General features: G+C 35.9%; 1 protein-coding gene across 3 annotated transcripts in view; it reads left to right on the top strand.

Moving 5' to 3' along the window:
• Positions 1-21,933, top strand: part of RAB11FIP2 (RAB11 family interacting protein 2) — a 38,698-nt gene extending 16,765 nt beyond the window's left edge. Inside the window, exons 4-5 of one of the 3 annotated variants that reach the window (XM_060768509.2) lie at positions 6,657-6,783; positions 10,359-10,405. In XM_060768509.2, the coding sequence (XP_060624492.1) occupies positions 6,657-6,744 (88 nt within the window). In that variant the 3' untranslated portion in view covers positions 6,745-6,783; positions 10,359-10,405. Of the gene's footprint in view, positions 1-6,656; positions 6,788-10,358; positions 10,406-17,730 lie in introns of those variants that run through there. The other 2 variants (XM_067465808.1, XM_060768508.2) reach the window with 2 other exon arrangements.
• The last annotated feature ends 368 nt before the right edge of the window (positions 21,934-22,301 follow it).

The raw sequence follows: 22,301 nt of genomic DNA on the forward strand, positions 1-22,301 counted from the left end.
GTACAAATAACATCACATGATGCTCTGGTGCTCTGCACATGCACATTGCAGTATTTTCCACCAGTCAGCTTATGGATACTGTGAATCCCAGAACTGGCTGGAGACGAGCCTTTCTAGTACATACATGCACCGTCCAGGCAGCTAAGAAAATTAATCAACTTTATAACTGTTCATATATCTTATATCTTAGCATAAACTGCAATCTTCTGCACTCTGTGCCAAGTACTTCTAAAAAGACAGGAATTGAAACAGATACTAAGTTAACAGCCTATTTTAAGAAATAAATAGTACGTAGTCAATAAGCAATGAAAGTACTGCTTCTGAGTTTTAGAATTCACTCTTGTATGTGTCCACAATACATATAAGATTGTTCTTTCCTTTTGTGCCCTGTACATACAAATGTTCATATTGTGTGTTCCTTGGCATTTTGAGTAAGTGAAACTCCATCATAAAAATAGTAAATATTTCATCAAAGTATATTTCTGTTTCTTTAATTTTTTATTTTTCCATTTTCAAAAACTCACGTTTCCCCTCCCCAGATCTTCCCATCTCTGACCCCACCCATAACATGAATAAGTGCACAAATGCTTGAAGGGCTTTGTAAATGTTTGCTATTTTGCTCCCTAGCCCATTCATTCACACCTAGAACCGACACAAGGTACTACAGAAGTCAAACCAAAACTTGATTTTGTTGATAAGTCCCCACCCAAAAATGTGCAAAGTACTAGATGGCCTCTGAGCATTAGAAAAGTTCCCATCATGTTCTGAGTAACCACAAGCAATCTTCTAAAGCCCTGAGACTCTATTGAAAATTAGTCTTCAAGCAGCTGCAGGCTTTGCAAATGCAAATACTTCATTAGTATTCAGTTCACACCTTTCTCTCTGATTCAGCCTCAGGGCAAGAAAAAGGTAAATAAAGACAGGCCATGTTATCAGAGCATGGCTAATCCACTGACCGAGCTTCTGTCTTAATTTATTGGGTCTTGATTGGGCACAAAAAGGATTCAAAGAGTAGAGCTCTTTGCGGAACGCAGATCGCATAAAACAATTTTGTTCTGAAAGAACTTTCAAAGATGTGGATTAGGATGAAAAGATACAACGTAACCCTGTTTCCATTAAAGGATAATTGTTCTAACAAAGAATCTGGTCATGGTGGTCAGTAGAAATTGCCCTGAGTTGATTCATGGAAATTACCCCAGGATGATTATGATGGAAATCCGTGGCTTGACCTTGGGCAAGGCACACTCTCTCAGCTGCAGAAGGAAGCCGGCAAAACTCACTCAGAACAATTTTTTCCACAACAAAGAAATCAACTCTTGATGTATTTATTTATTCATATGCTGCTGGGGAACCATGTGACAGATCAGGGGCTTTGAGGTCTTCCCTAGCCAGCTATAACAATATCTAATTGCAGTGGTGCTCAAGCCCTCTGTTCACAACAAACCTATATTACACCCCAGTAACACCATACATTCTGGTAGTAGAGATATGCTATGTCTTTTTATTCTAATATGTTGAAAGTAGTTGTCTTATATACTCTTTGAATCATTCCAAAACTCTTAATTGTATTCAACCATTGCAGCGACTCTGAAGGAGTTAATCTGTCCATCTCTGCCATGGCACTACTGTACACTAAACATGCTTAAGGCCAAGCACAACGTCAAATATAAAAGTATTCCATAAAATAACTAGTTGTACTTTCTGAATTTCTAATAAAAAAATGTTTGTTTTTTTAAGCTATAGTGCAGCCAGCTAATACACTGATGTGAAAATTTCTCAATTTACAGCTCTTGACAGGTGCTAAAAGAAAAACATCTTTTAATTTTAATGTGTTGTTAGGCCCTCTTTAGGGGGATTGTGCTAGTTATTAACAAGGTCCTCTGAGACAGGAGACGGGTAATTAACAAGACCTACAGAAAGAGAGTTTGGGTAATTAACAAGCTCTTAGGCACTGGACACAGGGTAACAAATAGTCCAGTAGTTAAAGGCGACAGGTTGTTATTAGCATGATCAAATGCCAGATTTGAGAATTTGAATAGATAGGTGTCTCAGCGAGGTGTCTAATTAGAATGTGTGTGTATGTGTCTGTGTACACTTCCTTCAGGTTCCATTTTTGTAATGTAGCACTCATGGTGATCGCAACACCCCTCCCTTTGAGATCCCTTGCAAGACTAACATTGTGTTTCAAAATTAGCAATAAATGTCCTAAGTTTGTAAAGATTACTAGGCAGAAAAGTTATGCTATATGCCTGCATTTACAGGAAAGAACTGTATAGATGGAAGAAACCTTAATGCTCTAGCACTTGTTAGTTTGCTGCTCCGCTTGAGAAGGCAGCATCGGGTTTTCCTGTTGGGAGGAAAGAAGCCCATTATTGCAATAAGACAGACAGAGCACTATACTTCCCTATACTTCTCCTACAGTGGTCTTCCCTATCCCAAGAAGACCACTGTAGGAGAAGTATAGGGAAGACGACATATCTCATCACCATAAGATGAGTAACTGAATATTAGCTGACAAAAAATGTAATAAATGGATGTGAGTTAAATAAAAGCCTGCTAATGCTTTAGTGTAGATTTGGCGTGCAGAAAATGCTTTTAGGAGCCCCCACTTGTGCAATGGGTTAAACCCTTGTGCTGGCAGGACTGAAGACCGACAGGTCGGAGGTTCGAATCCAGGGAGAGCTCAGATGAGTTCCCTCTGTCAGCTCTGGCTCCCCATGCAGGGACATGAGAGAACCCTCCCACAAGGATGGTAAAGCATCAATACATCCAGCTGTCCCCTAATCAACATCCTTGCAGTTGACCAATTCCCTCACACCCAAAGCAACTTGCAGTTTCTCAAGTTGCTCCTGACATGAAAAACAAACAAACAAAAAACCCCATAGATTTCCCAGCTTTATTAGCATGGCAGAGTTCATCCACTAATGGGAAATACAGAGGTTGCACTATCATACTACATAGTCCTGTACAACTTCGCTATACATTGCAGTAGTGCTTTCTATACATTTCTATACGCTATACATTGCAGTAGTGCTTTCTGTACCCAGGAGTACAACCTTAACAGTGGTGCTATCTCTTGTGTGGGAAGCCAGGCACAAAATGTTGGCCCAGTTTTGGAGGCTAGAGCCAGTATATTGCCTTCCCCTTATTTTCAGTGCACTCTCAGGTAATATCTGAAAACAAGAGCAAGAGCTAGTGCTATTAAAATTCAGGAAGTCGAGTGTACGTATATATAGTTCACATATCTAGTCATCAGCTTGTACCTGTAACTGAGGTGCTGATTGTGGAGCAGAATACATCACAACGTTTAAAGAGATTTTATCTGCACAGTCTTCAGACTGACCTTACAAAAAAGATGGCAATCAGGCTTGACATACTTCTCTTCATCTTCCCACAACACATAAAATGAGAACACTAAATGTTCCCAGTGTTTTGTTTATAGCCTTATCATTTTCTTGCAGTATCAATCAGATTTTAGACTCTTTCATAACTCAATTAGAAAAATATGATTAGCAAAATCTTCTACTGTCTCTTCACCACAAGATTCATTCATAGTGACAATTTTCCATTGAAATATCACCTACATCATGTAGACTGTTGTGTTCCTATAGTGTTGTCTCACTACGTTTGTCGTATCACTTTCCCTTGAGAATGTCTTGTCGCTTCTTTACTGATGTTGTAATGTAGCTAACATAACTGCAGTGGGACAGAAAGAGTAAAGTTACTAGTTTTCTTTACACTCTGTAATTAACTCTGTTAGTATTTTGTATAAAAGCCTGTATACCATTGCCTCTATACTTTCTAACCAGGGATTCACCTCCAGCAACTGGTGAGATCAGAAACTAACCTAAAACTTTACACTGAAATTTGGCAAGCTTTCCCCCAACAGAAGGGACAGATCTGCCTGCAAATTTCAGCTAGTCAGCAAAAATGAATAGACACTTTCCTTGAAAAATTGAAAAAAAAAATCTGCCTTCCATACTGGTTTCCTAAAAGTTGACAGGCTCAGTACTTTCAGAGCAGCTTTCTGTATCTACTAGTTTTAAACTAAGTTAGAGATAGTTTCAGGTCCTAGTTAGTGAAGCAGTGTGAACCTTGCTTCAAAATTGCCCCCCAAGTTGCATCACCCTTCAAACTGTCTGAGGTGAATTGATCAACTTCCAGAGTCTGAAGGAAATCATTGTTTACCCTTAGTAATAACTGCTAATATTAAATTAAAATAAAATAATCTTTTAAAATGTGTCACTGCGGTGAAGTGGCTTGAGTGTTTGATTACGGCTCCCAGAGCCTGCTTTGAGTCCATGGAAATTTGTTGGTGACCTTTGCAAGTCACACATATGAAGTCACACTTTCTTAAAGGAGGGCCATAGCAAATATTCTCTGATTAAATATTACCAAGAAAGCCTATTGAAATGGTCACTGTAAGTCACCTCTAAGGCACATAAACAAATTGACTAGAATCTTAATATACTCATGCATTTGCCTGTGTGAAACCTGAAGAAAAGTTTTATCTGACTTTGACTACTGAAGATCTAGTATGGTCAAATTCCAGCATGATCTGTTTTGTATATGTTTTAAAATAATGTATACTAAACTTGATGTTTGAAAGATGCTGCTAGAATATACAACCATGGTCCCCTCCACCAAGTTACTATATGTTTGGCACTCATTCTGCAGAAACATCCATTCTGTCTCTGCAAGTAATATCAGACTATATTATTTATTTATTATTTATTTCATATACTTGTATCCCCCCCCCCCTTCTCACCCCCGAAGGGGGACTCAGGGCATCTTCACAGCAAGCACCATTTGGTGCCATCACAATAATAAAAACAATCAACAAATTCATTAAAATCAGAACATTAAATAAACAGTTGTTAAAACACGCCAGTTAAAATCAGAGTCTGGGCCAATTCATTGTCACTTCAAGTTGCTTATGTCTTCTTTTCACTAACCACTATTCAATGGTCAAACGCAAGGTTTTGAGTTTCCTTCTGAAGGACAGGAGGGAAGTGGCCAATCTGATGTCCCTGGGGAGGGAATTCCATAGACGTGAGGCTAATGCTGAAAAGGCTCTGTCTCTTGTCCCCACCAGTCGTGTTTGCGACAGCGGTGGGATTGAGAGCAGGGCCTTTCCAGATGATCTTCAACTTCATGATGGTTCGTAGCAGGAGATACGTTCGGACAGGTAGTCTTTTTGGTATCTTTTTTGCTATCTATTTCAGTAAGTGTAATAAGTAAGTTTTTCCAAGGACCATTCCATACAGCCCTATATCCCAGAATATCAAGGTAGAAAATCCCACATTATCTGAGTGTGGACTCAGATAACTCAGTTCAAAGCAGATATTGTGGGATTTTCTATCTTGATATTTTGGGATATAGGTTTGCGTGGAAGGATCCCAAGACTTTAATATGTATTGCAAGTTAGAATTTTTGTTTTTAGTCAGTTTAGAAGCCAATCTTCTAAAGATTGTCGAAGCTGCTTATATAAGGGGAAAGATTACATATAAACAAAACAAAGTTTTCAAAGGCAGCATCATATACAGAATGTTTCAGAGATTTTAGCAGGTAATGGATCCCGTGACATGAATTATTTCGCATGATCTTGAAAGAGTAACTCAGGGCTTTTCCACACAGCCATATAACCCAGAATATCAAGGCAGATAATCCACAATATCTGCTTTGAACTGGATTATCGGAGTCCAGTTCAATGTGGATTTTATGCAACTGTGAGGAAGGGGCCCAAGGTAAAGTGAGCGTCATCTGGAATATATTGAAAATTGATAGCAGTGGAGCAGAAAAGAGAAGTGGGGTAATTTATTCAATAGGGTAAAATGTGTATTTTGTGTATATTTTATTCAGAAGGATAGATTTTAACCCAGGAATGTGGGATCCCTTGAATGTCTAATTAATGTTTTCCTATTAATTTTCTCCATTGGCGGAAGTGTCTGGGAATAATGGACTGCAAGAATATCTAGAGGGCTACATTTTCTGCAAACCTTCTTTAGTCTTTTATTGTATTTTTTATCAACAGATGGAAAATTAATAACAATTCATAAAATATACACATGTAATTTTTTCCCTCTACTGCTTTTTCCTTTTGGCAATCTCTTACTCTAATTGTATAAACAATTCTTAAATTGACATAGTAGTGTTTGATAAATCTGCCAATTTGAAATGAACTAGGGACACGCATATTCTTACAATTGTAAGGTGTTTTTATTTTTAGCTTATCTTTTGGAACATCTATACCTTATTAGAAAGGGATTGTGTTGTTCAGCTTTCGTTTTATAATAATTTTCCTTATTGTTCTGAGGAAGCAGTGTAATTAATTTAAAGATCCTAACTCTTTTTTTAAAAGCAACTAGATGGAGGCAAAATGTTAATCCTGGCAACATCAGAAGTTTTGTAAATAATGAAGATATAAAAATAGGTGATTTTTAGCATACTGAAATATTTTTCAATGTGTCATATCATGGTAAATAGAAATAAAGCAGGTTTGTCTTGTATCTTGTAATCTATATTGACAGCTTATGTTCCGAAATGTTCCTTTGCAACTTCAAACATTTTAAAAATCACAGCTTAAGGAAAAATTAAATGTCTTAAGTAATCTCCATCTGTTTTGTTTATCTTTCTGCTTTCTTGTTGTCTGGCAGTCTCAGCTGCAACATTATTTGCCTCATCTGTGAATTTCCATGCTTCTGCACGCTGATGAGATTTAATGTTCAGGCTTGGCTGCTTTAGGGTGTCAGACATTAACTTGGAATACCTGTTGACAACAACGTAGGTATCTGTAAAGTTTCGAACAACATTAATATGTGCATTGTTTTCTGTCTTGGGACTTGTTTTTCCACATTTGCAAAGCATAATTATTCCTACATATTCCAAACTATTTTTTTACCAGTTTTACCTTGTCCAATATCACTAATAGGAAGAGTGCTGAATGCACAGTATGAAATTAGGGAGGAAACGTGTTATAATCATCCAAAGCATCAAATTTACTCTTGTAAGATCAAGATTTCAGAGTGATTGATTCGTCTATTGAGTGAACTATATATTTTTCCTGTTTTTCATACTATGTAATACAACATGCAAATTGTTATTTCATGGGTCGGGATCATTGCAATAATTATTTTGCTTCATTTAGACAATAATAATATGCACACTCTTGGTTCATCGAGTGTGGTTGAAAGGTCTTCCTCACCAACGAAATAACAGTTTACATGTTGTGTCTTACATCTGATAGATAAGAAGCCCATATAGTTGGTTTAATGGTTATATATGTTTTAACAGCTCCCCCCCCCCATATTTTTTTTGGTTTAATGCAGGTGGTAACATTTGCTTTCCACCTACATTTAAATTATACTCATAGAAGCAAACTATAACCAGGTTAAAGGGAAGTGAACTCAAAATGAGTAGGCCACTAGTAAGACATTTTAAAAGATTGGCTATAAGCTTTTTAAATTTGGGGGAACAATCTCTCACTGTATCATTGTGGCATGTTCTGTGAGACTATCTGTTTGTATCTACAGAATGTGTATGGAAGTGGGTAATTAGCAAAACATATTTTATTTGCTAATTTTGAATTGGTCAGATACTGTGTGTATCTGTGTGTCAGCATGCACACACATATTTTCTTTCAGCTGTGGTGTTGGACATGTATAGGAATTTCCATATGATTTCTTACATGTATATGGATGTTCTCTTGTGGATTAAAATATATTCAGAAGGATTATGGACTAGGAATGTGAATATTTAGTTATGTTCTTGCAGTTAAGGATGAATAATTTCTACAGTTTTCTGAGGAGAAAACAATTTCTACAGTTGTCAGATGAGAAAACAAATATTTCTGTGCTGTTCTCATACAGTCTTAATGTTTTGAAAAAAAATTCTGAAGAAATACATGAAATGTTTGAGGGCTTTTTGGCCAAGAAAACAACAATCTTGCACACACAGACTGCAGAAAACACATGGAGATATCTGAGATCAGTATTTTTGTGTAAACCTCCACAATTCTCATGCAACCCCCCCCCCCCAAAAAAACTTACATTTTTCTGCAAAGAATATTTTCTTGAAGCACTTCGGAATGTATGAATAATAAGACGAAACTATGAAAAAATTTCACCACTATATTATTATTCCCAGATAGATTTAACACATGTTGAGAAAACCATTTTTTTTCAACCAGAAAACAAATCATAGCAAATATTTTTTTCCATCCCAATTAAGGGCATATATTGGGTTATATCTAGATGTGTTTTGCTTCCAAATTAATCAAGACACTGGTGCGGTAGCAAGACTAATAGTAAAGCTTCATATAATGAAGGAAGTTTAACACGGAGTCTTCTGTCTAGAGCAACCGGTTAACCATTTGTAGTACAAAAATTCAAGAAAAATAGTTTGAATTATTCTTTATATAGTGCTCACTCCTCACAGTAATGATACACAATTCCCTCAGTTTTCTCTATGGATTCCATTGGCGTGGTCTCCAAGGACTTATGACTTGGAGGGATGACTCTTTAGAATTATGGCAACTGTGGAAGAAAACTCATTATGAAATGGAAACTCATCATGTCCCTTTTGCCTTATAAGGCCTCATGCTAACATTGTCAAACACTTTATTGCCAGGTTGACCAGGAACAAAAGGCAGTAAACATCAGGAAATAACATTTCAAAGCCATTAGCAGCATCAGACAACATGTTATTTCATGCTCAGCACAATCATACAGGAGCATATCATACAGATTTCAGTAGCACAGACTTTTGTATGAACATAGGACCATAAGTTATTTTAAACTAGAAAAGTAGTGAATGGGTTCCCATTTAACAAAAGGCTAGATTGGATTGGTTTTAAGACCCTATCATGAATTATACATGAAGTCGACTTAGACATGAATATATATGGATCTTGAACCTATAGGAACTGCATAATTAATTGCATGCAATATAGAGATAATAGTAATTACACCAAGAATTGTATCTGAAGTTCTAAAATGTATCTAAAAGCTTGTTTATTTATAGAGTCATTCCTTTGAATTTTTCCATAGTTGTTCTGAGAAAGGTAGGAAGAAAGATCTACCATTCCTGTACCTAGCTTAAAAAAACTGTCTTGCAATTTAGAATTGGTGATGTCTTTAATTCCAGGACATTGGAAATTGTAGCTTTTTGTGGACTCTGTGAAAATGAGTTTCCCCAAGAGATAGAGAGCTGTTTCATTTTCATCCTTAACGATTTTTGCTCCTATGCACTTTCTGTTTCCTTAGAAGAAATTGTCATCTTGCTTACTGACTCTTCCTAGGGAATTTTATGTTTCTTCCTGCCTGGGAAAGAGTCCTATTGGACTTCCTATTGGAGCTCGTAGAGTTCAACAGTTAGGATTAGTTCTCCTCTTCTTCCTTCTCCTCCCCTCCCTACTGTATCTGGGCAACGAACCTGGAACTCTTCATGGGTTAGAGTATTTTGCAAAATTCATGGGAGATATCTGTCACTGCTACAACTGAAGCGTAGCTGTCAAGCACCATACAGGGATGAAGGACAAAGAGCTATTTTTGAGACCAGTGACATTTATTTGACATGCCTTCACCTTTAAAGAAATATTCCTGCAGAGATGAAATACATCAGTCAAATTTTGTCCATAAAGGATAGAATAGAATTGTGGTGATATGTTTTTGCTGCTGAAGAGAGACAAGGTCACTAAAAACTAGCAGCATGTATCTCTTTGTTGTTGTTTATATGGCCCCCATTCTACAGAAAATCAGTGTTGGGTTAAGAAAGTGTCTTGTTCTCTGTCTGGGGTAAAACCAGTGTTGAACGATTGCACAGAAGGGAGGCTTCCTTGTGGTACTTCTCTTTCTGTACCTACATTCCTTAAGTTGTGCTAGAAGCTTAATACTTTCAGACTTACTGCCTTTAACGTCTTTTCTATAACCATACTGAATAATAATTTGGGGAACGTCTGTGTTCCAGCTGTTCCCCAAATTATTATTCAGTATGGTTATAGAAAAGATATTTCCCCTGTAGTAAAGACAAAGAAAATCTTATTGGTACATTGTACATGTCTGTTTTGTGGAGAAGAGGCTTTTTGGATCTGAAAGCACATTTCTGCTTTTGCAACCCTACAGGTACCAAACAAAGCAGGTATACAAAGACTTTTGGCTGTTGCCTGGGTATATGTTACTATTTATATATTTTCTTATTTTAAAGGATATTTTTGCATGTGTTTTTTGAACTTGTGTGTGTAAATATATGTGTCACTGTTTTGCCTATATATGGGATATAATCAAGTCAGCATGCAATATGTTAAAATATTGTATGATTGTGTATATTTATTATGTAATACATTTTTATTGTTTCCCTAGTTTTAATGTGAAACCTGCAAACACTGAAAATCTCCGGAAATCAACGGTAAGAAATAGTCATACCATACTTAGTTTACTCTTTTTATAAAGCTTTGAAGTGTGTAGATAGCTGATAGAGTTCTTTTTAAGAGTGTTAGAAATATCTGGTTATATAATATATATTAAACAGGCAAATTACCTTGTTGATTTAAGACCAAGGTCACTCTAGCCCAGAGATAAGGAACTTCCAAGGACTGGAGGAGGTGCATGAGATTCTGGACTGCCACCTCTAATTTTTGTTTCCCATCCATCTCCATAATTTTGCTTATAAGTTTTATTTTTATTTCACTCCTAACGTGGCAAATACCACCCCGAAATCTGAGGTAGGGGGTTGCTGCTGGTAGTTTTGCAGTTTTGAGGACTCTTTACTAGCCAAAGAGGAACTCAGAAATGGGGCACCTTTTCCTAAGCATTATTTTTAAAAATCATTTCAGTAGCAGAGTAATGATTTTCAAAGAAGTAACTATGTTAGTCTGTTTCAGTGTCAAAAGAAGGAGCTTCTGGTACTTTCGGATTTCATCAGCCTTAGTTACTAATTTCTATGAAATCTTCTCTGTCCTAAGCCTACTTCTGTTCAATTTAATTTGGGAACCCGAAGATACAGAAGAGCTCTACTGAACCCTCACATGTATTCAAAGTACACATGAGGGGGGTGCAGAGTAGCTTCTTTCTTAGTTGCTGTGAGTAGGTATTAAAGTTCACTTGGGAATATCCTCTATGTGACAGAGAATTCTGATTGGCCCATTGTACACCTGCATGTAGAGGGATCTATGAATGTATTTTGATAAGAACATACAATTCCTTTTCGTGCTTGCTGTTCCTGCAGATTGGAGCACTGGTGGTTCAATGGATTAAACCCTTGTGTCAGTAGGACTGCTGACCAACAGGTCAGAAGTTCAAATCCAGGGAGAGTGGGTTGAGCTCCTTCTGTCAGCTCCAGCTCCCCATGTGGGGACATGAGAGAAGCCTCCCACAAGGATGGTAAAACATCCGGGCATCCTCTGGGCTGTGTCTTTGCAGGTGGCCAGTTCTCTCACATCAGAAGTGACTTGCAGTTTCTCAGGTCACTCCTGACACGAAAAAAAATTATGCAGACAGTGAGATGTGTGGCATGTCAGACATGGTTATGTGAGGCTTCATGGTTCTTGTCAGCCTTTCTCCTCTCAGAGGAGGGGAAAATATGGCCCTACTTTTGTGGGGCACAATTCCATATCTAGTCCCCTGAAGTCCTCCCACCAAACCCGCTTTTTTCAATCATATATCAACACAAAATAATGACATCTGAATCCTCTGGTGAAACACATAGAAGATGGCACAAGGGCAATAATTGCCTGTCATGTAAGTTGATTTGTTTTCCATGCAAGGATAATTAGTTTACAGCTTGTTTTTCTTCATGGTTTAAACAATAAGTTGCTAAGTTAGTTGTCTTTCTTATTCAACTAAACAACTCTCCTCAGCATTTTCACAAGTCTATTAGTAGAATTCCCTGTATTTTACCAATTACATGACATCTTTTTTGTGACATCTTTAGGTAACCAGAGCAGCACACATTTCTGCTGCATGGTAGTCTTGAATAGCAGCATTATGGACTTGTATTAGTTAGTGTAATATACTTCTATCCTTTTTTCACTAGGGGAGTATATATTCCAAGCAACAGGTTTCTTGGTAGTGAATAATTCCAACCAGTCCTTTACAAATACAGGTCCCATGAATCTTGTAAGATGTATGAGGTGATTTTACCAAAGTGAGAGTGCTAAGTTGATGAGTAAATATATTGAGGTTGGTAATACAAATAGCAAATGAACTCCCACGAAGACTAAAACAACTCTCAAATGCTGCATTTGTTTTCTTTTGGAACGTTCATCTGACCACCAAAGGATGGAAGAATAACCTGTGTGATGAGAACTTTAAAAGTATCCCTTCCCAAATCCCAATTCAGTTAGAAATATAATGGTATTAGAGTCTGTTCCAGAATAAAAAAATATTGTATTATCTTCACTTTAAATGATATTATTACTCCTGCAGTCCTGATGACTTATTACTCTTGCATAGCCTTCAGTCCTGATGACACTTACATTTTGAGTAAATCCTATTGGACTTGGTTGTGCTACTTATCTATAAACATACATTGTTGTTCATCCCACTGGCATAAAGATTTGAATAGCTTTACTGCAGGATTGCTCCAAAATTAATTGCAAAAAGGTGCAGGATTGTGTGTGTATATTGCTTAATTCCTCTTTGATCCTTCACAGGACAAATTTGTGATTTCATAAAGAAATAAGCTGATGTGTTTTATTGGGGCAAATAAATTCAACAATGATCTTGCCCCCTCTTTTGAGAGATTAAGTAATACATTTGAAAGGGTTTTACCTGTTTTGAGATGTCTTCTGATGAAATTAAATCCATAGGACTTGGCATCTGTCTATGTACTGTTTGATTAATTTTAAGTGGGCATGCAGTCCAGTGCTATTTGCATTATTATTGTGGTGAATAGTGTTTATTCCCAGTGAATGTGCATATAGTCCTTTTCTTGATCATATTTTTCATAGTTTCTGCACTTTGTTTAAAATACATTTCATTGGCTGCTATGGATTTTAAAATAAAATCCAGAATTATGGAATATTTGCTACTAAAAACCGTGGTAATTTTAAATGTAGTTTTAGTTGTGAGAATTAAAGGTGATAGATAATCCATGTTTGCCTTTGTTCTCATTTTGGATTAAATCATAATGTTGAGTTAGTTGAAAGTTTGTGTAATCCAAAACACAATTATAGTGGCAAAGACATTAATTTTACATAGTAAGCTGGAAATAGAACCATTGTCAATATTCAGATGTTGTGGAATTATTCTATAAGTAGTTTGAAGTAGTTTAAATGATGCACCGCCAATAAATTATTTCTTCCCTTGGAAGTAGTGTTTGGTAATTAAGTTTATGTGCCTTGTGCTCTGGTGGTGCCAACACCTGTCTCTGAATGAACGTTGCTTAAAGAGGAGCAGTAGCCGGTTGAAAGGGCAGCAAGAACTCTTTAAAGCCTAATTAGGAACGGAAAAGGAGATAAAGCAAGATGTGAAAGTGGCTCAGATGATATTCCCAAAGCAAAGTTGCTCATTAGAACAATAAACAGATGATCAAAGAATGCCAGGTTCTCATTTATCTTTCCCTTTATCCGGTAGTTGTGACTATCAGCTTGTACCCAAATAATACTTAGTTTCAAGATTTCCCGTACATGCTTACATATTTCAAATGTTGCTTTTTTCCTTGCACATTCTTGAGGTTATTGCCATTACAGCATTAGAAGGTGGCAGTAGATTATATATTTTAAACTAAGATTTGTCTACGTTCGCTAGACAGGTTTCCTATTATTTTAAGGGCTAAAAGCATCCAATTTCCAATAGGCTGCAAGATTTGCATAAACATGGACTTGATTTTTTAAACTCTATCTAGACATCTTAAAAGATCTATTCCTCTGAACCGACATGTAACTAAAATGTAACTTTGATTAGGTATCGTTGATTATGTTATAATATGACCAATTTTGGTACAAAATATAGAATTTCTTTGTGGAGTGTTGTATTAAAGCACATACTTTTTATTTATTACTACTATTTCTTCTTTAATGTAGTGGAAAATAAACTACATTTGAGTCAACAGAAAATTGAATTGGTTCTAAATTCTGTTTCTACATACAGACATCCATCACACTAGAAATAGTTCATATTCAGATATATCTATGAAGAGCTTGGCATTTTTAGTGGAGATAATTGATATAAAAAGGGGTTAACTGAAAAATAAACCAGATAAAAATACTTCACCTTTCAATTAGTTTAAAGAGCTCAAAAAATTAAACAGTTGATTGACTTGCACCATTTATTCTGGCTTGCTAGCTCACCCTTTCTAATTAGCCTTATTCCAACTTTGCCACCTGCATATTTTAATGATGTGATAGGTGCCAAAGTGGAGGCAGAGATAGCTGAAGTGAAAGCGAGTGAAGCTAAATCCGTGCATATTTGATGTGGTATGCTTCCAAAATTATCAGTGTTTATCTTCCTTAATGATAGGCTTCAGATGTAAACAGAAGGCATCCCTATGTCACCTTACCTCATTCTAAAATTAGGAGGTGGGAGGTGGGACTTGATTTGGTTCTTGCTATCTAAGAGCAAAATGATCATTATTCACACATAACAAAATGACTACTGTTTTAATACATATTTATTGTTTTGTGCTTCCAATTTATTTCTGAGTTATGGAACCCCTAGGACAAACCTATCATGGCATTGGCAAACTTTGTGCCTTCCTCTGAGACTGAGAGAGTGTTACTTGCCCAAATTTACCCAGTGGGTTTCTTTTTCAGCCAAGGGTTTGAACTCTAGTCTCCTGAGCCATTGTGCAAAAGTCAAACCATTACATTACGCTGGCCCTCACATTTTTATATGATTTATTCTAAACTGTTTTCCAGTTTCATACATTTTTATATATTTAAATAATGGCTGAAACCCTATGTGTATTTATCTGGAGGGAAATTCTTTTGAGCCTGAAGGGACTTATGGAGTAGGCACATATATACCGTAGCCTGCACTGTGTATGGACTAAATTCACTGATCACTGCTCAGTGACCCATCAAAGGAAACTTTTTCTTTCTTTTTTTAACTAGCTTAAAATTCTGTTTGCAATATCATCAGCCCCAGAGGTCGGTTTTAATAGGTCTTCATTACCATCTTAAGTACAATGTTGCAATTATAGCATATTTCTTACTCTGCTTAAACTCTAGACATTTCAGTGCACATTAGGCAGTCTGGGAAATGAACATAAACACCCTGATCCATAAAACACTTATTCCCATTGAAATCTGCTTAAATCCAAGTGCTCTGATTTTTGTATCACAGCCACAGGAGGACTAGAATGGGTAATTAGACAAACAAGGCTTTAGAAGCTACATAAATCCTTGGCTGCCTTGTGAAAGGGAAGGAGTTCAAACAGTACTTTTGGATATGCCTTGGTTATACAATTCTATTCTCCACATTCCCAGGGTAGACAAAGCTTGGCATTTAAAGTGGTAGAAATGAGCTACCAAAAATGGAGCAAATAAGAATGTGGATTCTTTCTCTTTCTCTGTTCCTTCTTCCTTCAGGAATAGGATTAGGGCACGGGTGTCAGGTTTAGAAAGATGAAAAAAAGATACTAATTTGGGATTGAGGTTTGGCTGAGAAAAGTCTGCAAGCTTTCCAAACTGAACATGGATTCTTTTTAGCATTATTCATGGGTCATTCTGCAGCCATAGTATTCAACATGTAATTGTGTAATCCAGAAAATGCTTGGAAAAGCAGTGCCCGGATTTATTACACAATTTCATGCATTGCTGATGAGTCAAGTTATTTTAATTTATTTTTAATATATTACTGCATTAATTTCATTAGCAGACATAAATATACATTCTCACATATTCATCATTCATTGACCACACATTGCATGTGTGAAATGGGCATCCTTGATCAGTCTAGCAAGCAGATTTCTTATTGCCAGATTTAAACTCAAATACAATGCTTATCAGAAAAGCCAGTTTACGGATTCATCTGTAGGTTATTGAATGATCAGTGAGTACGTGCATGTATGAATGAGCTCCAACTTGCTATTTAAATATAGATGCAGACAAATCTTAAAATAGAACCTGAATTAATTAAAAAAAGAATGCAGAAGAATTATCTCACTGTTGGGAAGCAACCAAGAAATGTTTTTGAACCACATCTATTATCCATTTTAATCGTTTTGGATTCTTTTCAAATATAGACAGGCTCCCTTGCAGCATCTTCTGCCAGGAAAGTGGGAAGCATTCCAGAGAAATGTTCACTTAATAACACTGCACTGTGTGTCCCAGATGGAGGCCTGTTTCCCTTAGATCTCAATTACAATCTGCTCCTGCTTTTACTACAGACCAACAGTGAAAGCTTGAAAAGTTGGTGTACTGTAAATTCCGCAGTATTTATATTTTGTTGCAACTTCTCTTTCCTTTCTTATTGACGTGATGCCAGAATTAATCAGCAAAATCATCCTTATCGTTGCAATATTCTTCTGTGGCTATGACTGCTTTTTGAACGTATTACCCTAACTATGTTTTATCCCACCTTTCAGACAATGAGTGTCTCTCAAAGGTTATATATACAGCAAAGAGATCCCTCTAACCTCTTGCATCTTATCTAAAAACAGACAACACACACAGGGAAGGAGGTGAAAAGAAACAGAAGGAAGCGAGAGGTTAATTCTTGAGTGTCAGAATGAAGTAGTGAGTTATGCGTGTATTTATAACTAGCTTAGCTCACATTGATTTCCCTTGCTGATGCTTTTGCTTAAGTAGTAATTTCTGGCTCTTATGAGGCCTCAGTGCTCTTTCACCTTACTTTAGTTTAGTTGGTTCTTGATGGCTCAAGGTGCTCTGAGGGGCAGAAGTTATTTCTGTTCTCCAGTTCCAGACAATCCGCTCCTACACTACAAGCTAGTTGGACTGTATAATAGAAATATATAGTTGAATTTCTTATATATTCCAGTCCAGTTATGCCATACATGCTTGTACTGGGCAAACACATAGAAGTAGCTTTCATGCATAGTACAAGAACTATGCATAGCTGGTATGAAAAAAGTTGCACACAACAGGTGTACTACATAGGAAGCCATTCGCAACTAAAATCATTTCCAACAGCTTTAAAATGTCAGATGTAACATGAGCATAGATCTTTAAGTCACATTACCATAATGTGAATAACATATTCACATTATCTGAGAGAGCATATCTGTAGGAATTTCTTGACTCTCCAGCACGGCACTCTACAGTCAACTTATGCAGGACGTTGACCAAAGAATCACACTATGGGATCTAAAAACACCTAGAAAAGTGTTCTGTCTAGGAATCTCTAAGTCCTCCAGTGCAACAATATTGCAGGTCACGGTGGAGGACCTAGAGATTCCTAGAAAGAACATAATAATTAAATCTATAATCAAATCTGAAAAAATCAAAACCACAAATGTGGAGTGCCAACTTTTTTTTTCCTAATAGCTTAAAGAAAATAGCACAAAAACTTTAAATCAGCAATGAGTCTTTAGTATGATAAAAATATGGGAAATGACTGAATGAATAATTAGATAACAAATTATCTGGACTGGATAAACTACTTGTCCAGTGTCAATATGACAAGTATTTTATTTAAATATACTATTACAATTCATTACCTGTCTTAATGGAGTAAAAGAAAATTGCTATATTCGGTTTCTGATTTATTCTTTTCTAGATACAGGATCATTAATATTCTTAATTCTTTTTTTAAACAAACCTTTGTATTCTAGGAGGGAAATCCTTTTGATGCAACCTCAGGATACCGTAATCTTACGTATGAAGAGATCTTACAAGAATTAGTGAAACACAAAGAACAACTTAAGAAGAAGGACACTCATATTCGTGAACTTGAAGACTATATTGACAATCTTCTTGTACGAGTAATGGAAGAAACTCCCAGTATTCTCAGAGTGCCATATGAACCTTCTCGAAGAGCTGGCAAATTTGCAAAAAGCTAAAGTAATGTTAGTATCCTGTGTTGCTTCTTTGCTTAGACAGATTCTTACTGCAATGTTTTGATATCTTACTTTCTATTTTCCACTCTTTTAATTCACTCCAAATATGAACTGGTATCTGCCAAAACTGGCAATCTGTACATGAGCTGTATAAAAGTGAAATGTGAGTTTCAATGGCTTTAAAACACTCCTTTTAACTCAAACATTTACCTGCCAGTGTATTCTGTTTTTGCTTTAATGCAGTTATTGTGTACACCACTGTAGAGCTACAATCCCATACTCTTACTTGAATATTTATTTTGTTCTTCAGTCAATCTCTTTGATGTTAAGGCATGCTGTCAAAGTGGATGCGCACAAGCAGGATGTGTTTTGCAGCTATCAACATGAAGGAAAATGTGATAATGTAGGATTTTATTGTTGACAGTCTAGAACTAGGAATCATCAATACAGACCTATTAAATGGAAGTGTCATAAGATGTTTTTGCATAAGGATGTTGACAGTATTGATTCCAGAATGGAATGTGTTTGAAGAGCTACATTTATGCTCTTTCAGAAATGTGCGCTTTTGAAATTATATCCCTTGGTATGGATGTGAAAAGAGCTAGACATATGTACAAGGATACAGCATACTACTTGTTTAGGCATCGAAGTATACTTTAAGATGAGGTAAACAGAAAACTGTAATGAGTTAATACCTCATTTACTTAAAGTCTATATAAATGAGGAGACAAAGGCTGACAGAGAAATCTGAAGAATTAGCATTTCAGCAAATTTCCTTGGCATTTACCAGTTTGCATCGGGAAATATTTTGAATGTTGTGCTTTTACAAATCTATGCCTGGTTTAAAGAGTTTTTGGAGGGTTTTCAATCCTATATGCTGTGTCAAATTTAAATATTGTCATTCGTTTGAGAGTTGCAGATGTAATTGATTATGCATGCCTGTAACAAGGTAATATTTGTGTATAGTGTTGTGCATTGATTTCAAAGTGGCAAAATGCAATGGAAAACACTGCCATAAAGAAAAGTTTGTTTACTATACTTAGTGATCAAAATGTTATTCTAATTTGCTTTATGTAAGTATTTAAGCAGCATATTTGGTGCAGCAAAACGCAAAGAAGGCTTCAACAAGATGGAGTGTTAGAATAAGGCTGTTTTACTTTAAAATGGGGGGTGGGGTGTTTTCAGATGTTCATATGTTTTTTCTCTTATTTAATGGGTATCTTTTCAAATTTGGATATATGAAACTTTTCTGAGAAAGAACAACTGAATATTGTTTCCTTTTCTTCCAGTTATAAATGATATTAAATATTTTTATTTTAGCTTTTCTCAATATTCTAAGAGCATTGTTCTTAATTTAAACTCTTGTAAGTATCACACAATAGTAGGGAAGAGCTGTTCCAAAAATAGTGGTGCAGGAGTGTTGTCTGTAGTCTTAAATATCTTCAGCCATAAATCACAGGATAATATGCCATAAGGAAGAGATTCGTTTTGCTTCAGAGGGTCTCCATCAATTTCCTCTGTAGTTTGGTGGACCCTAATATATGAATAAATGTTAATAATTTAAGAATTTATACTATGTCTCAGAATATGAAGGATTCTCCCCTCCACACACACACACTTTACATGCTTTCACTTTATTCTTTCATATTGTGAGTGCCAAATGATATAGTCTAATCTATTCTTCAGACGATAACACTGAGTAGCTAACAGTCTAAGCTATTCCTTGTGTTTCAAGGTTAACTTCTTGTATTTGAAGTAAATGTTTACCTTGATTGTTTATACAAAAATGTGTTTTTAAAATGCATTGCCTGTTTAAAGCTTTCAGATGTTTCACAGTACCACAGTTAATGGCTTCCACACATGATACTGGAAACCGTTGGGCCATTGATATTTAGTTTGAACTTCCATTATATATAAGTTCATCTTACTGAAGAGTATAAACCACAGAATCCTCAGTTGATATTGTTATGAACTTTTAGAATATACCTTTTGAATTATGTTTTTTTTAGAATCTTAATAAGAAAGATCAAAATACTTTGCTGTAAAATTTTGACATGTGCCACAAAGTTAATAAGAACTTTAGCTGAGGTTTTTATGAACCACTTTCATAGTGCTTTCTAGTCCTATCTAATTCGTTGGTGAATTCAAGCATCCCTTTACTCTCAGTATTTAACTTCAAAGAAAGTACTATGTATGTTGTAACTCAAATAGGTATAAGGCAATGTTCATCAACAACAAAATGCCCCATAAAAGTGTAAAAGTGAGTATTCTAAATAAATTCTCTGTGTTCTCTGAGTAATGACACAAAATGCCTGTTGACATACTCTAAGTACACAATCACTGAGACCATAGTTACTGCTCTTGCAGAAATTAGGAGATACTACAAGACTAGTATAGCAAGGTGTTTTGGTCTTTATCTACTCAGTAGCGAAATGACACCTCAGTATTAGTACAAATTCTTTGATTGTCTTCAAATCTTGCACAATATTCCTTGTACAATAAAATAATATTTCCTCTCCAAGGATATTCCATATTTATATGGAATGTAAAATAGTTTTGCTAGATTATTTTCATTACAAAATCATAGGTGCACTCCTCATTTCCTAGAGGGTCAATATAATGAATGTAGATTGTCCACACATTTTTGTGTATGCTTCTTGTTAAGAAATTAGCATGAAGGATTTACCAGCAGTCATTATTACTCTGCTTTATTTGAAATAGTACCAGAAAAATATGTAAAGGTCATTTCTAGTGAAAAGTATGTGGCTTGGCTCCTGTTGGTGAGTCTCAAATAGAGTAGGTCTGAATCAAATGTTGAATGGTAGGTCAAGATGCATATAATGAATTATTGGGTCCTACTTTATTGGGATGCAGGACATTATCATAAAAATGCTTAATATTATTGGTGGAGATTGCTGCTGTTTTTTAAAATTACTATGTTAAACTTGATTACCACTTAAGAAAGAATGTAGAAGGATCCACAGATTATACTTAAGTATCCATTGATTTTAGTTATACTTGTCTGTTATCTAAATCAAGTTGTAATATCCCAGCTATTAAAATATTTGTTTGTACTGTAGCTGTTATGAATGGGATCATATTTTCAATTAAGCATTTTAATGATGAGTTCTCTACTTGAAACTTTTTGCTCAATTAGATTCTTAGAAAAGAGGGAGCATATGTCTGGAATATGATTTACAACTATACCTTTTAGAAATGTAGTGTAAGCCAAAGCCCTTCCTATACACTGGGCTCCATGTATCCCCAGCAATGGTAGAAGTGGTGAAAATGTACATATGTTCTGAAGGATGTTGATTTATATCAAATGTTTGCTTTCAAAGTAATTGAGGAAGGATAGCAGCATTACAAGATTAATCTGTTGTATGTTCTGTTACAGAAAATCTATAAGGGCTGAACATTAGCAAGTTGTGCGACAGCATGGGTTACATTCCTAAATTCCTTTTGTGCATTCCCAATGGTTCTAAAGCTAAGTATATTTGCTAGCAGTATTTCATATACAACAGCTATAGCACTTTAATTGATTCACTTTTTTTGTAAGATTTTCTCAATGATTTCTGTTAAGTGAGGTACCTATGCCTGAAGTGTTATTGGCCATCATTTCATCTTTCAGATTTTTTTATTCAGGGAGTCTGTAAAATAGAAAATATAGATGGTTCCGGATCATGCCTGTTTGTTATGATAAACCCGGTATAGATTATAGCATTGTTTAGCAAGTCTGGAAATATGAGCATGTCGTAGAGGGTTCATTTGGTTTCGTGCAATGATTCATTTGTACTTTTTAAAAAGAAAATAATGCAAGTCACTACTTAGTGACATCTGTCTGTGTAGAATGATAAAATGCGCGAGTAATCAGTTGGTAGGCTTAAACGTTTTTTATTTGATCAAAAATTGTAATCTTAATTTTTCCCAATAATTGTTGCATGCCAAACACAAATAAATTGCCATTGTGCACTCTAACCATGTGGTTTGTCTTTCTAATGTCTTTAGTACAGTAATATTTTAAAAAATATGTGAGAGTTTCTCATATTTGATTATTATGCTGCTAACAATTAATATAAGGTCATTTGCAATAGCCATAGCCATATTGGTAGGTGGTTGAACTGATCCAGGATCAGTAAGATGGCAAAAATGTTCATAAGCAGTAATTTTGTAAGAAAGATGATGATGGCGGTGAAAGTGTGTTAATCCTTTAAAACAGTGGCTCTCATCCTGTGGGTCCCCAGTATTCTGGCCTACAATTCCCAGAAATCCCATCCAGTTTACCAGCTGTTAGGATTCCTGGGAGTTGAAGGCCAAAACATCTGGGGATCCACAGGTTGCAAACC

The sequence above is a fragment of the Anolis sagrei genome, chromosome 3, assembly GCF_037176765.1.
Source record: "Anolis sagrei isolate rAnoSag1 chromosome 3, rAnoSag1.mat, whole genome shotgun sequence".
In the NCBI taxonomy this organism is placed as follows: Eukaryota; Metazoa; Chordata; class Lepidosauria; order Squamata; family Dactyloidae; genus Anolis; species Anolis sagrei.